General features: G+C 37.4%; 1 protein-coding gene across 1 annotated transcript in view; it reads left to right on the top strand.

Moving 5' to 3' along the window:
- The window catches only part of NFXL1 (nuclear transcription factor, X-box binding like 1), a 48,581-nt gene that overhangs the window by 14,013 nt on the left and 21,357 nt on the right, over nucleotides 1-13,211 (top strand). Inside the window, exons 12-16 of the mRNA XM_055701510.1 lie at nucleotides 110-230; nucleotides 890-1,046; nucleotides 1,691-1,782; nucleotides 6,292-6,313; nucleotides 12,220-12,360. Coding sequence (XP_055557485.1) covers nucleotides 110-230; nucleotides 890-1,046; nucleotides 1,691-1,782; nucleotides 6,292-6,313; nucleotides 12,220-12,360 — 533 coding nt within the window. The remainder of the gene's footprint in view (nucleotides 1-109; nucleotides 231-889; nucleotides 1,047-1,690; nucleotides 1,783-6,291; nucleotides 6,314-12,219; nucleotides 12,361-13,211) is intronic.

The following is a 13,211-nucleotide window of genomic DNA, read 5'->3' as shown; positions in this document are numbered from 1 at the left end:
AAACAAAATAGGACAATTATGCCATGTGCATATTCAGTTATATTTGTTACCATTTTTTATAATTAGTAGCTTATTCACATTATCATGTTGCTATTATATGTATTTTTAGGTAGTTGTAATCCATGTCCAGAGACTGTAGATGTGAAATGCAATTGTGGGAAAACTGTCATTAAAGTGCCCTGTGGCAGAGAACGCACTATCAAACCTCCGAAGTGCAAACAGCTGTGCAGGTCAGTATAGAAGGTGTGTGTGTTTCCAGTTCTTCAGTGGAGTTATAAGTGTCCTTAAAGAAAGTAGTAAAATACAACCTTAAAAGGCAAAAATTATTCCTTTAATATGATTACAGATATTACTTGTCAGTCTTCCATATTCTTGACTATACAGATGGCAGTTAGCAATAATCTTCCTGTCAGACACCTCTAGTGCTGTGGTTTCATGAGCAACTTGCTGCTGTCAAGGGGAAGGTTCTGTCCCACTGAGCATTTCTAATTCTGCAGTCCCACTCATTTCTTCAAGTCATCTCTGGTACATTTTAAAGTATGTCCATGAGGCAGTTGACCTAGAAAACTTGACTAGCAAAAGGAAAAAGAATATTTTCTACTGGGGTGTAGTAAGATTACTTAGCGCAGAGTAGAATTAGGATTGAAATAGCTGTTGGAGTATGCGACCCAAATTTGATTTTAATTTAATTTAGAACTCCTGTATAATTTTACTGTAATATTAACCACGGCTGAAAGTGAGAAGTAAACTCATTCTAAAAAGAAAAAAAAAAAACAAACAAAAAACCACTTGTTCATCTCCATTCTTTGTGTATTGAGCATAATTGTTCAGTGACTGTAACATCGTATTTCTTGCTGTCATATTGATTCATTCTTGGATTTTACTTCAGTCGACCACCTACCTGTCACCACTCTACCCAGGAGAAACACTATTGCCACTTTGGTCGGTGTCCTCCGTGTCGTCAGTCCTGCCAGAAAACATTAACATGTGGTCATTTGTGCCCTGTTTCCTGCCATGATGAAGCACTTGTGAAGCAAGCTGGCTTAGTAAGTAAATAGTGGAAAATGGTGTGTTGTGTTTTGAAGAATGAGCAACAGGTTTTTGACCTTGATTTTATTTTGGAGGCTCTTGGGGTTCAGAGTAAATAAATAAATAATCAAGCACAGAGGTGTATGTACTGCGTAACCAAAACCTAAGTAGTTCTAGTTTTTGTTGCAATCTAATTAATTTTGTAGTATATATAATTATATATGTGCAGTTTTCAGCCGTTATACTTACTCAAGAAATTGTAAGATTTTTGTTAGTTGTATTACAAATGTTTAATTTCAGATGTAAGCAATTACCTTAAACATAGCAAAAAAAATTGTAACTGATATTTACTAAACCATTAAAATTTGCACTAGTTAGAAGTGAGAAATTGTTTGGCATCTTGAAACATGACAGATGCATGCACTGCTTGATGATAATTGAACTTGTTTAGTAATTGAATTTTCTTACCCCTAACCAGGCTAAGCATGAAACTAATTTTTTTTGTGTGTAGGAGGTGTTGAGATTTCCATTAGTAAAATGTTAGTTACTAGAAAGTGGATTTGTTAGAGTGGAGATAGGTTTAGGAGATATGTTTGTTTATTGTCAAGCAGATGGTTCCATTTGTGTTCTGTATTCAGCCCGTGTTGTCTTTTGCTCTCAGCACCAGTCTGCAGGACCCTGGGAACAGCCACTTGAGCCAGCTTTTATTCAAACAGCACTACCATGCCCTCCCTGTGAGGTTCCTATACCAGTGTAAGTATTAAAAAATGGAACTTACAAAAGAAAATTTTGGCATGAAAAGAATTTTTTTCTTTTTGTATTGTTGTAGACATGGACATGAAAATAACCATATTTTCCTCTTCAGATGAAGAGAGCCTGTGTGAACACTTTTCTTGCAAAACTAGGAGCAGTGGTGCTTGTGTAATAGGCATTTCTGTAGTGTGTGCTCACTGTTTGAAAGGACTGATAGCGTTAGTAAACATTGGTTGTTTCTAATAAATGTTGTGTGCAATGCTGCCTTAAGAGAAAAAACATGAAAATTGCAGACAGCCACTGTAATCTGATAGTCTTCAGTGACATACAACTTTTCCACCCAGTTTCTATCTTGTTTGGTTTATGGGATCATAATTTTCTGCATAATGAATTGCTGTTTTGTTTCTCAGTTGTTCAGTTATTGTGTGCTAATGAATGGCAGGTGGATGCACTTTATCCCATCTGCTTGTCTCCTTTCTATTTTTAACTTGTCCAGAAGGTTCTGCTCTGAGTAGAGCCATATCAACTCTTTCTGTGATAATGCTGAGGATAATAAGGGAAGATATGGTAGTGACGTTTTTCACCATTCTTTTTCAATTTGCTAGAACTTCTGTTTACATTGTGGAATAAGGACTCGGAATGAAACATTTATCTGAAAAAGGAAATACTGGGGGGTTTGGTCTGTTTTTGTGTTGTAGTCTCTTACCATTTTAAACGCTGCATACTTCACAGGCATTACTGCCTATGTGTTTTTTAAACATCTCTCCTTAACAAGGGAATATTGTGTCCTCATTTTATGAAGTGAGAAGTAGACGGAGGAAGATGGTCAAAAATATCTGTTTAACTGCCGACATAGATATGTTTAGAATTTAATTTGTCAAGCTATGATAGGTTGTACTTTCTGTTCAAAACTGTGACTGCTCAGTATTTCTGATACTTGGGCTCAAAGTTCAAAGTCAGACTCCCAAAAGGTGAAAAATGTGTAGTTATGAACAGTCTGGTTTCAGTATTTGGGTAGATGCCTGTAGAAACTGTCTCATATAGGTATTCAGCAGAGGTCATTGTGTAACATCATGCATTATGTAAGGCACATCTCCTAGTTCCTCTGAATTCCAACCTAAAAATCACCTCTTTTAGTCTGAAGACTCCTCCCCAGAGGATGTAAGTGTGCAAAGTGAGAAGGAAACCATATGGAAAAGTTGTTAATTTAATATTCAATATTAATGCTATTTTATTTTAATATTAATATTTAATTTTTAACTAGAGGAAGCATTGTTACACTTCATAGTTCTTGGAGCAGTTGTGGTTCTACTATCATCACATCACATTAATTCTGGAATATCCTAACTTTCTTGATTGATCTTTGCAACTGTAACTTTTTTTTTTTTTTTAATTACTGAAAGCAATGAGAGAAATTTCCTGAATCAACAAAATAATAATAGTAAACAAAATTGTAGGTATAAAGTAATGTCTTGCTACAAAGCAAATATATGATACCTTCTTAGATCATTAGCAGGGCTTTTAGAATCATTGCTAGAACAGGGACTTTTGAACAAATACAATAATGGAGAGTGGTGTAAATAATCCTGTTCTGGATGGATGGATGTTACTGGGGATTCCATCCTTCACCACTAAGGTTTTGCAATACTTTTTGACACTTTTTCTAATAATTTGGTATCTCTGAACGTGCACGGTGAGAGATTTGGAATGGAATGTATTCAGTGTCTGTTTCTGTAGAGTTAAAAGGGAGATTCTGAAAAATTTACTCTATTAATTTCACAGAATCATTGAGGATGGAAGGTACCTTGGGGTGGGGTCATCTAGTCCAGCCTCCTGCTAAAAGCAGATCAACACTGATTTTGGATCAATTTCATAGAATTGTAGAATGGTTTGGGTCAGAAGGGACCTTAAAGATAAGATCATGTAGTTCCAACCCCCCTGCCATGGGCAGGGACACCTTCCACGAGACCAGGCTGCTCAAAGCCCCATCCAGCCTGGCCTTGAACACTGCCAGGGATGGGGCACCCACAGCTGCTCTGGGCAACCTGTTCCAGTGTCTCACCACCTGCATAGTAAAGGATTTCTTCCTAATATCTAATGCAAATCTATCCTCTTAGTTTAAAGTCATTGCCCCTTGTCCTATCACTACAGGCCCTACTAAAGTCTGTCCGCATCTTTCTTATAAGCCCTCTTTAAATATCGAAAAGCCTGTAAGGTCTCCCTGGAGCCTTCTCTTCTCCAGGCTGAACAACCCCAACTCACTCAGCCTGTCTTCATAGGAGAGGTGCTCCAGCTGTCTGGTCATTTTCATGGCCCTCCTCTGGTCTGTAGCAGGTCCGTGTCGTTATGGTGGGCGCCCTAGAACTGAACAAAGTACTCCAGGTTGGTTCTCACCAGAGTGCAGCAAAGAGGGAGAATCACTTCCCTTGACCTCCTCCTAGTCACACTTCTTTTGATGCAGCCCAGGATATGGTTGGCTTTATGGGTTGCAAGCACCTGTTGCCAGGACACGTTGAGCTTTTCATCCACCAGCACCCCCAAGGCTTTCTCCTCAGTGCTGCTCTCAGTTCATTCTCTGCCCAGCCTGTATTTGTGCTTGGGATTGCCCTGGCCCATGTGCAGGACCTTCCACTTGGTCTTGTTGAACTTCATGAGGTTTCCACAGGCCCATCTCTCAAACCTGTCAAGGTCCTTCTGGATGGCATGCATTCCCTCCAGCGTGTTAACTGCACCACACAGCTTGGTGTCATTGGCAAACTTGCTGAGGGTGCACTCAACCCCACTATCCATGTTACCAACAAAGATGTTAAATAGTGCTGGTCCCAGTGTGGACCCCTGAGTTTTGTCCAGCTGGACCTTGAAAACCCCCTAGTATGTTGATTCTGCAGCCTCTCTGGACAGCCTCTTTCAGTGCTTGATTACACTTATACTCTTACTGCTCTTTTTTTTTTTTTTTGGGGGGGTGGGGGCGGGGGGGGGGTGCGCGGATGGGGTATGGTGTTGGTGTTAAAATTTTTTCCTCCACTGTGGGGGGTCTTTCTTGTTTAAGAGTGTCATTGTTATCTCTTGCATTCCTGCTAAGAGCCTCGGTAAGGAGCCTGGCTTCAACTTCTTGGTAACTTCCCCTTAATTCTGACAGACTGTTAGTGTGTCTCCAGGCTGTAGCGTTGTGGAGGTTTAGTCAGTCCCAGATGCAGGACTTTCTTTGTCTCTGCATTTCATGAATTTCCTCTCAGCCCATCCGTCCAGTCTGTCTAGATCCTTCTGAATGGCACCCCTTGCCCTCAAATGTATTAACTGTATCGTCCTTGAGCATTGTCTGCAAAATCAGTGCATTTTGTCACTTCCAAGTTATTGGGGAAAAAAAATAATTAAACAAGATAGGTCCCAGGCTGAAGAATTCCACCTGTACCTGGTGTCCAAGTAGGATACAAACAACTAGCCACTACCCTTTGAGCCCAGTGGTCCTGCTAGTTTTTCATGCATCTAGTAGTTAGTCTGACACCATTACATCTCAACGTGAATGCAGGGTTGCTATGGGGAGTCTCTTATCCACCGATTTAGTAGCTACAGTTGGGCTGGTTGAGCAGTTTCCCCTTGCAGTGGTACAGAAGCATGCTACAATGGAATGCAGAGATCCTAGAAGCCAAATTAGCTGGAAGTTTGTCTTGGATATAAGAGAATTGAGCTGTGTAGAGCAAAGAGCAGGCTCCTGTGCTCTATCTGCTCCGTATTATACCAGGTGAAAGACTGATTGCTCTTTTTAATATCTTGCTGTCCTAAAGACCATCTTTAGCTATTGGTAGTTGCTCTGTGTTAGAGAAGTTATCAGAGATGCTTTTTTTTTTTTTTAAATACTTTCCTAGAAATTCTTAGGAACTGGTTTACAGGTATTTTAGCTAGAGTATTAATGTTTTCATTACTCTCCTTTATACGGTTTCAGTAGAGAAATCAAAATAATACTTTGGAAGGAGATGACAGGTGTGAAATCAGAGGTGAAAATAAAACCATACTTGTAAAAATAAAGATTAATTTAATGTTTAGGAGATCAGTGTTTGAATGAGTCACCAATTAATACCTTCAAAATTCTTAGCAGGGTGCATTTTTTATTTCCTAGGAATGGTAGGCAAGGGACTGAATTGTAAATGTTAGACTAGATAGTTTTCTGAAATAACTGAAAAATATGAAGTGATATATTAGTAGAGCCAAAGGAGAAGATATCTGAAAGCATTTCAGGTAATTTTTAAAAACAAAAATTATTAATTGCATATACTACTGTAAGTAATCTGCACATGAAACACTGATTTTGGAACTGCAGTCATAAAATACAGCAATCCAAACAACTGTTGATAAAGAAGGTGTTGATCTGCATAGATGTATGATTTTCTCGTAGTTTGCACTTTTTAAAAATAGAATGCATTATTTTTGTGTGAAAGGCAGTCACTGATTAAAGTCCTGTATTAAAGAAATACATGTTTTCTGAATCTCTGTTTTTTCTCTCTTTAACAGGGAGTGTCTTGGGCAGCATGAGGTGAGTCACGGAAACTGCCTTTTAAAGTTAAATGTAAAGGATATCTCACTTTGTCAGTCTAAAAAAAATATTAAAGAAAAATATTATATGGGGGGTTTATATTTTAAAACCAATGAAGTATTTTATAAGGGCTTACATATAAGAAAATATTTTAGTTCCTTTTTGGAGAATATATAAAACTACTTGACTTTTTAGAATTCTTGGACAGAAATTTAAGCTCAAGATATACGAAGCTATTTGTGTATTCTTGAAGTTGTTTAAATAGTGTTTAAATTTTTTTGGAGTGGGTGGTCTTTTTTCATTATATAGTTCTGGGATTTTTTTCCCTGTCATTCTACAGTTATTATTCACTCTGTCACATAACTTTCCTCAGTTCTGGAAACTGCTGTGTCTTTTTTAAAAGGATAAGGAGTATAGAGTCCTGCAGGAAAGTTCTTAACGTGACATGGATCTAAGCGTGCATGGATGGAATTAGACAATATAGTAGAAACTTCTTCAATGTTAGTTGTTATCTTGTCTTTTTGATGTGTAGCCTTCTCCAGTTTTGGATGAAGTCATTGTCTGTTTTGGCTGTCATGAGAAGAAAATCTAATTGACACTTGAAGCTAAATAACTATCATCGTTGTTCACAGTAATTTCTAAAAATCAAGAAAAATTAATTGATCTTAAATTTCATGATTTTTAAGAGATGATTGCTAAACTACTATTTAAAAAAACACTGTTGCTATTACAGCTTTGTCTACTATTAAGTCTGATACAAGTTCACTATCAAAATGCAGCTAACAATACTATAACAAACCTAGTTTCATTTTAAGCAAGTAAAAAATTCTAGAAAACACTTTAAATATTTAAAGACGCATCCCCTCTTTTTTTATTCTTTGACCTTCTTTAATAATCTTTCGGTATGTGTTGTAATGGTAGCTTGATTATGTGGTGGCAACATCTGCAAATGTTGTTCACATTTATGTATCTGCAGTACAGCTTCCATGAATTTATGTATAAACAAAATATAAGCTGTGGTCAATTGACCCAATATATAACTTGCTCTAGATGATGTTACTGGGTTTGGTACTGTTCAGATGTACATGGTTATGAAGTATATATCCCTCCCCATAACAGAGGACAGGATGGCTGCTCTTATTAGAGAAGATGGTTCCAATTACTACATATTTATAACTACTAATTTCAGAATAATTGGGAAAAAAAATCCATTCTCCTTTGCACACTGGTCTTAGCAGAATCAGTCAATGGTTTTGGGCCATGTTTTCTTTATGGGTTAGTGTAGAAAATAGGGCACAATCCCACGGAGTCTATACCTAACTTTAATTATTAACATTTATTGATGTTATATGATATTCTAGATTAAACGTTCCTTCTCTCAGCCAGCAGAGTGCAGTGCTTCCTTCCTGCTGAAGTTTAGTGGTTTCTGGAGTGGAATGAAGTGTCCTAATCTTCGAGATTTTTTATAGCAGTCAAGGAAAAGAATGATTTGTTAAATGTGTGTGTGAGAGGGGGTGTTTACAGTGTATTTATATGCATTGTACATTTTTTGTTATTCCTGATATCTCTAAAAAGAAAAAAAAAAAGTCATGTCTATTCAGTGTTTTATAGCCATATTGGTTCTTTCTCACCTCAAACTACTTTTGTTAACAAGAGAAAACATTTGTATGTGTTTACGAACGCCTCCCTCCTGTAGTAGGTTCCAGCCCATGAGGGGATTTTCACTAGGAAATATGAACTTTTCACAAGTGATGAAAGTAGCAATTTTCTCAAGCAAAGTTTTGCTGTGAAGAGGGGGCTCATCGCTGTACTATGTTACTACTTATGTTGGACTGTTATGGAGGAGGTATAGAAGGTATAGCAGAACTATAATGGAGGAGGTATAAAAGAAACAAACTAGGAATTAAATGAGTTATAAAGTTGTCTTATATTTTACTGGGATGCCTGCAGACAATGAGAAGAGTGAATGAAAGCAAACAGTTTAGAAGTTATATGATAAACAAATGTACTGTCTTTACATTTTTGCTTGGACAGTAATTTTCATTTGTGTAGGTATTGGAGTTGGTCGTTTTGTTGGGTTTTGTGTGTCTTGCTTTCTTTTTTAATTTCACTTTGGCATTTAGTTTAAAAAGTAGTTTTAAGAGATTGATTTAATTCGAGCTCTTACATGTCTTTGGGTATTTTGAACAAGCGATCGATCACTTGAACCAACAGACTTAAAACTACTTTTTTAGGTGGTATAATTATATAAAGTCTGTGTTCAATGGAAGTATGATTCAACATGATGTTTAAAATAAGATTTATTTTAGCTACAGTGTGCAGCTGCCTTTTTAATAACTTCTTTGATTTGTAGGTGCTTAAAAGTAGCTGTCAATTTTGTTTCAAGTTGTAAGTAAGAAAAATCACCTATCATCAACAATTGCTGCCACCCCAAAATGAAAACTTGATGTTTTACTTTTCCTTTGAACTGCTATAAGCATTGGCATTTCATAGCAGTAGCATACATATGCTCTTTTAAATCAAATTATAAGAGCTAATATTTGTATTCAAAATCAGTGTTTATGGGAAAACATTAAAGCCCATACAAGATCAATGAGAAGAAAGAAATCCTAACTGGATATGGTATTAATTAATCTGCTGCATTTATTTCTCTTGTAGTTGCTTCATTTCATTAAATGTTTTAGGGGAAGGGAAACATTCTGGTTCTGTTTCCGTGATGAGTATTTTGAATATCCTGTAATTTCAGTCATGCTGTTCTCGGGCAGATAGAATGCTGCTTCCCCCCCCCCCCCCCCCCCCCCCCGGTAGGAATTTAATGTTATGTTTCATTATTCTAGGGGTTTTTTTAAGCTGTGGTTCATTTATAGGAGGGAGGCTATTACTCTGTCTCTAGGTTAAAACTTATGTAAAACTTAATGGGATTCATCTTTTATGGCTGAATATCATAAATGTTTCCAAAATTTTGCTGCCCTATTGTACTTGCTTTCTATTTTCATATCCCAATTGATTTATCTGTTAGTTGCTTTTATGCATTTAGGAGATGTGCTGGAAAGCTTCTGAAAGTTGTCTTGTCCTTTTTGCCTTGCCTTCCTTTCCTTATCCTGTAGAAGACCTGTGGTGTGAAAATGATGCCTCCTTGTTTTCTTTGTTTCCAATCAGCTTTCATAAAATACTTCTGGTTCTCATCTGCATTCTTTATTCTTCAGCTCGTCAGCTTCCTGGGGTTTGTGGTGGCTTTGATATTCATATTTGTAGCAAGAGTAGAGACCTCCATTTAGCCATTTCAGAAATGCATTCCAACTATAGAAAGTAACCCTTTTCTCTACTTTGTCTTTGTGGATATTAGTAATAAATCCAAGCATACTGACTTGTCAAGAAATGGAAACAAAATTTGAAAATGTAATGTAGGTTTAAATTAATTGAAATTCTTTTATTTTGGCTATGATATCAATTGATTCCAGAAGACAATTTTATTGGACTCTAGAAAGTCAGTGAGAGGGGCAAACTGGAGCTATGCTGGATGCAGCCAGAGGGCTGGGATGCTCTCCACAGTCAGCCATCTGAAAACTGCCACTGTTGTCTTGCTGGCTTGTGGGCTTCCTTCAGTGCCCTTTGCTTTATTCAACATTGCATCTCATCCAGTGTGCTTGAGGGATGCTACTACAACGGATGCTCCACTTCTGCCTATGTGCTTCTGTTAATTCACTTTAGCTGGAGCTAGAGCTTGTGTCCCTGTATGACGAAAGACTGACTCCTGGTTAAAAGAAGTCTCATCAGCATTATTGAACTGTGCAGCTGTAGCGCTAACATGCTGTTATTGCCCTGATCTGCCGTCACTGCCTGAGCCACCGAAGAACCGGTAGTCATAAGTGGCAGTGCGGGAGCAAGGAAAGGTAGAGGAGTGGGCAGAGGTAGATCGTAATGCTTGGTACACCTGTTTTTTTCATTCTTCTATCTTCCAGCATTCCTTTACTACTTACATTGCTACTGAAAGGAAGTTGCGACTGTGAGGAAGGAGGAGGATGAGAAGGGGTAGGATATTAAGAATGATAAAACCTTCGGTAACTGGTGGTGTGTTCACTGGGTATAGAACTATTCTCTGCTTCAGACACTCATTTTTGTAGGCCTATTGCTGGCTTTTGTTCCTTTGGTCACCAGAAGCATAAGCCATCAGAGGCTGAGTTGTAGTGTGTTTGCAGGGTGTGGTATGAGCCAGGCATTCAGACTACTTACGATGGTTGTATTAGTGCTTTAGCCAGCGTAATGAGTGTCAGCTCTAACATAGGGATGTAAGAGTAGTTGGACATGATGGCTTCAGGGTTTTCTCCTGTGTATTCCATGCCTGATATTCAGCCTGCCATGCAGACTGCTTCGGTTCACGGAGTCTCGGTGGGTCAGGATGAGGAGTTCAGAAGTCTTGTGAATGAATTGGATTTTGTAATGACTTGATGCGGAGTACAGATTTTTTTGAGGTGAAGCCCAGAAAGCATTTCCATAGGTCAGTGGATTCAAATGGTACATTGTATATTTTTGCTTTAAGATGGAGGGAAATCAACATGGACAGTGCTGAAGGGAGAGCATTCCTCACTGCCCTGTGAGGGACTGCCCCCTCTTCCCTCGTTTCAGTTCCAGCGCTCACCTGGTTGCATAGTCAATACACTTGCAAACCTAGCAAAAGACAAGGAACTTTTTTCCTACTAATTCCTTTTTGTCCATTTTGATTAGTTGAGTTGTCTTGCTTTAAAGACAGATGTGTGGTAAGACTTGTTCAAATTAAGTGGTAGGAGTGTACGGTTAGGACTGTAGAGTTGGGAGAAAAGGAAAAGGCATAGTGCAAAGCTGTTCAGTCAACTTAAGCTGTAACACATAATCACACCCTTACTCTAGTCAAAGTCAGTTATGTCATATTAGCCTCTTGTGTAATAACAACACAAATAGTTTCTGGTTTCATCTGTGAAGTGATCATGAAATTAAAAAAAAACCCACAATTTTTTTGACAGCATCACAAAACTGATTCTTTTTCATGTGAATATTATATAATGGTTGGAAGATGGGAACAGTGAGTTTCCTCTAATACTTGTGATGTTGAGAGATTTGTACTATTCAACTTTAGGAAAGTAACCTAGTTAACCAAGTTAGAAGTTTATACTGTTTCAGTACCAATGAAGATTAAAGGCTTCTAAATAGGTGCTCTGAATAGTACTACAAAGCTCTGTTAACTGGAATGTTAACCTCAAATTAGAAAGCACAAATATATCATAAGACATTAAAATCTTAGTCCTGTCAATAGAGCCATTTTTTCTTCCCCTTCCCAATCCTGGGAGTTATATTTGATATAGTCAGTATTTGTTTTATAGAATTTCTGACTGGCAGGTTGTTTTCTGTCTACAGAACTGTAAAATGTTTTGGGTTTATGGTGACCGTAACACAGTTAAGCTTGTGAAATCAAACTATAACAGTCTTCTGCAGTAACTGTAAAGCAGTTTAGAAACCTTTAATGCAAGGCACGAGTGTAATTCAGAAAGAAGGAATAAATCACACTAAAGTATTTGAGAATGTAATAGTCTGTTTAAAAAAAACCCACCTTTTGCATAAGTTAGGTTGTTTAATTAAAAAAGTGGGCTTTTTTACCTGGTATAATCAGTGTGAAACAAATGTGTGGTTATATTGGGATGGGAACCTAAAGTCTATTAAACAAAAAAGTCAAATAGACATTGCACTGCTTTTCTTCTTTTAACAAAGATACTCGAGAACCAAACATTCTCTGTAATGATGCAGTTCCTCTTTGTGTGTGTATATATGTATAGTGGGTGTATATAGATAGATAAGATATCACGGTACACATGTGCAATGTGTGTATATATACATTATCTGCATATTTGTATTTATTAATTTTTAACTTCTAGGTTACTCCATTACCATGTCACTCTGCAAATCCCTACTCATGTAAAAGGTTTTGTGGGCGGCTTCTTGATTGTCAAAATCACACCTGTATGAAAGAATGTCATCACGTTACTAAATTGAACAGTAGTGCAGATGGAAAGAAGGTAGGTTTATTTCCTAGCTTTTGTATTTGTGTATTTTATACATTGTCTTCAATTTTAACTGGAAAATAAAGAATTGGCAACAGAAAGGCACAGGATCTATTCCAGGTTCCAGTGGGAGACTTGCACGTGCTCTGTTCCCATTGATGCTGTGACATGTAGCTAATCTATACTTCTTTAGACTAAAAACCTGAGATAATAATATGTATTTTGCATATGCTATACCTTTTTGGTTTAGGATGACATACGTTACTTTTTCGTCAAAACCTTATTTCTTGACAAGTCGTTAAAATCAGTCTTTGTAACTGTCGAGATCAAGTGAACTGCTGATAATCTCTGTCTACAAATGCACTTGCAATCGACTGGGGAAACTCTTTCCAGAGGAGAGCTGTAAATCTGTTGAGGAGGGTAAGAAATCTGTAGGAGAGCGCACTGGAAATGTTTCAGAATATGTGAAGACTTCTTAAAGCACTGAGTTGATACATTCCTGTTTATCAGTGTCAACTAGAAACTCATTTATGTGGTTAAGAAGCTGTAGGTTTTAGTTGCTGAAGATAATATGAAACAAAAATACGAGTAAGTACAAAGCTGAAATTTGTTCTAGTTTTGAACAGTCAAAAGCATGTAGCTTGTGGTTTGAGAGTCATGATTTGGAGGCAAACAGAATTTTAAGCTTTGAAAGCATTACTTTAGAAAAAATTGCAATATGGTCTCTCTGGGCATTTAGAAAACTGAGCCAGCATTCAGTTGGGTACAAAACATAAATGTTACATTTTAACTTAAATAGGATCGTATCCCTGTAGATTCCAGTCCTAGAAGTGGTGTTGTCATCTAAGAACTGTATATATTGCAGT

The sequence above is a fragment of the Falco cherrug genome, chromosome 1 (assembly GCF_023634085.1).
Source record: "Falco cherrug isolate bFalChe1 chromosome 1, bFalChe1.pri, whole genome shotgun sequence".
NCBI lineage: Eukaryota > Metazoa > Chordata > Aves > Falconiformes > Falconidae > Falco > Falco cherrug.
Note: the sequence above shows the minus strand (reverse complement) of the source record. Positions and strands in the feature narration are given on the sequence as shown.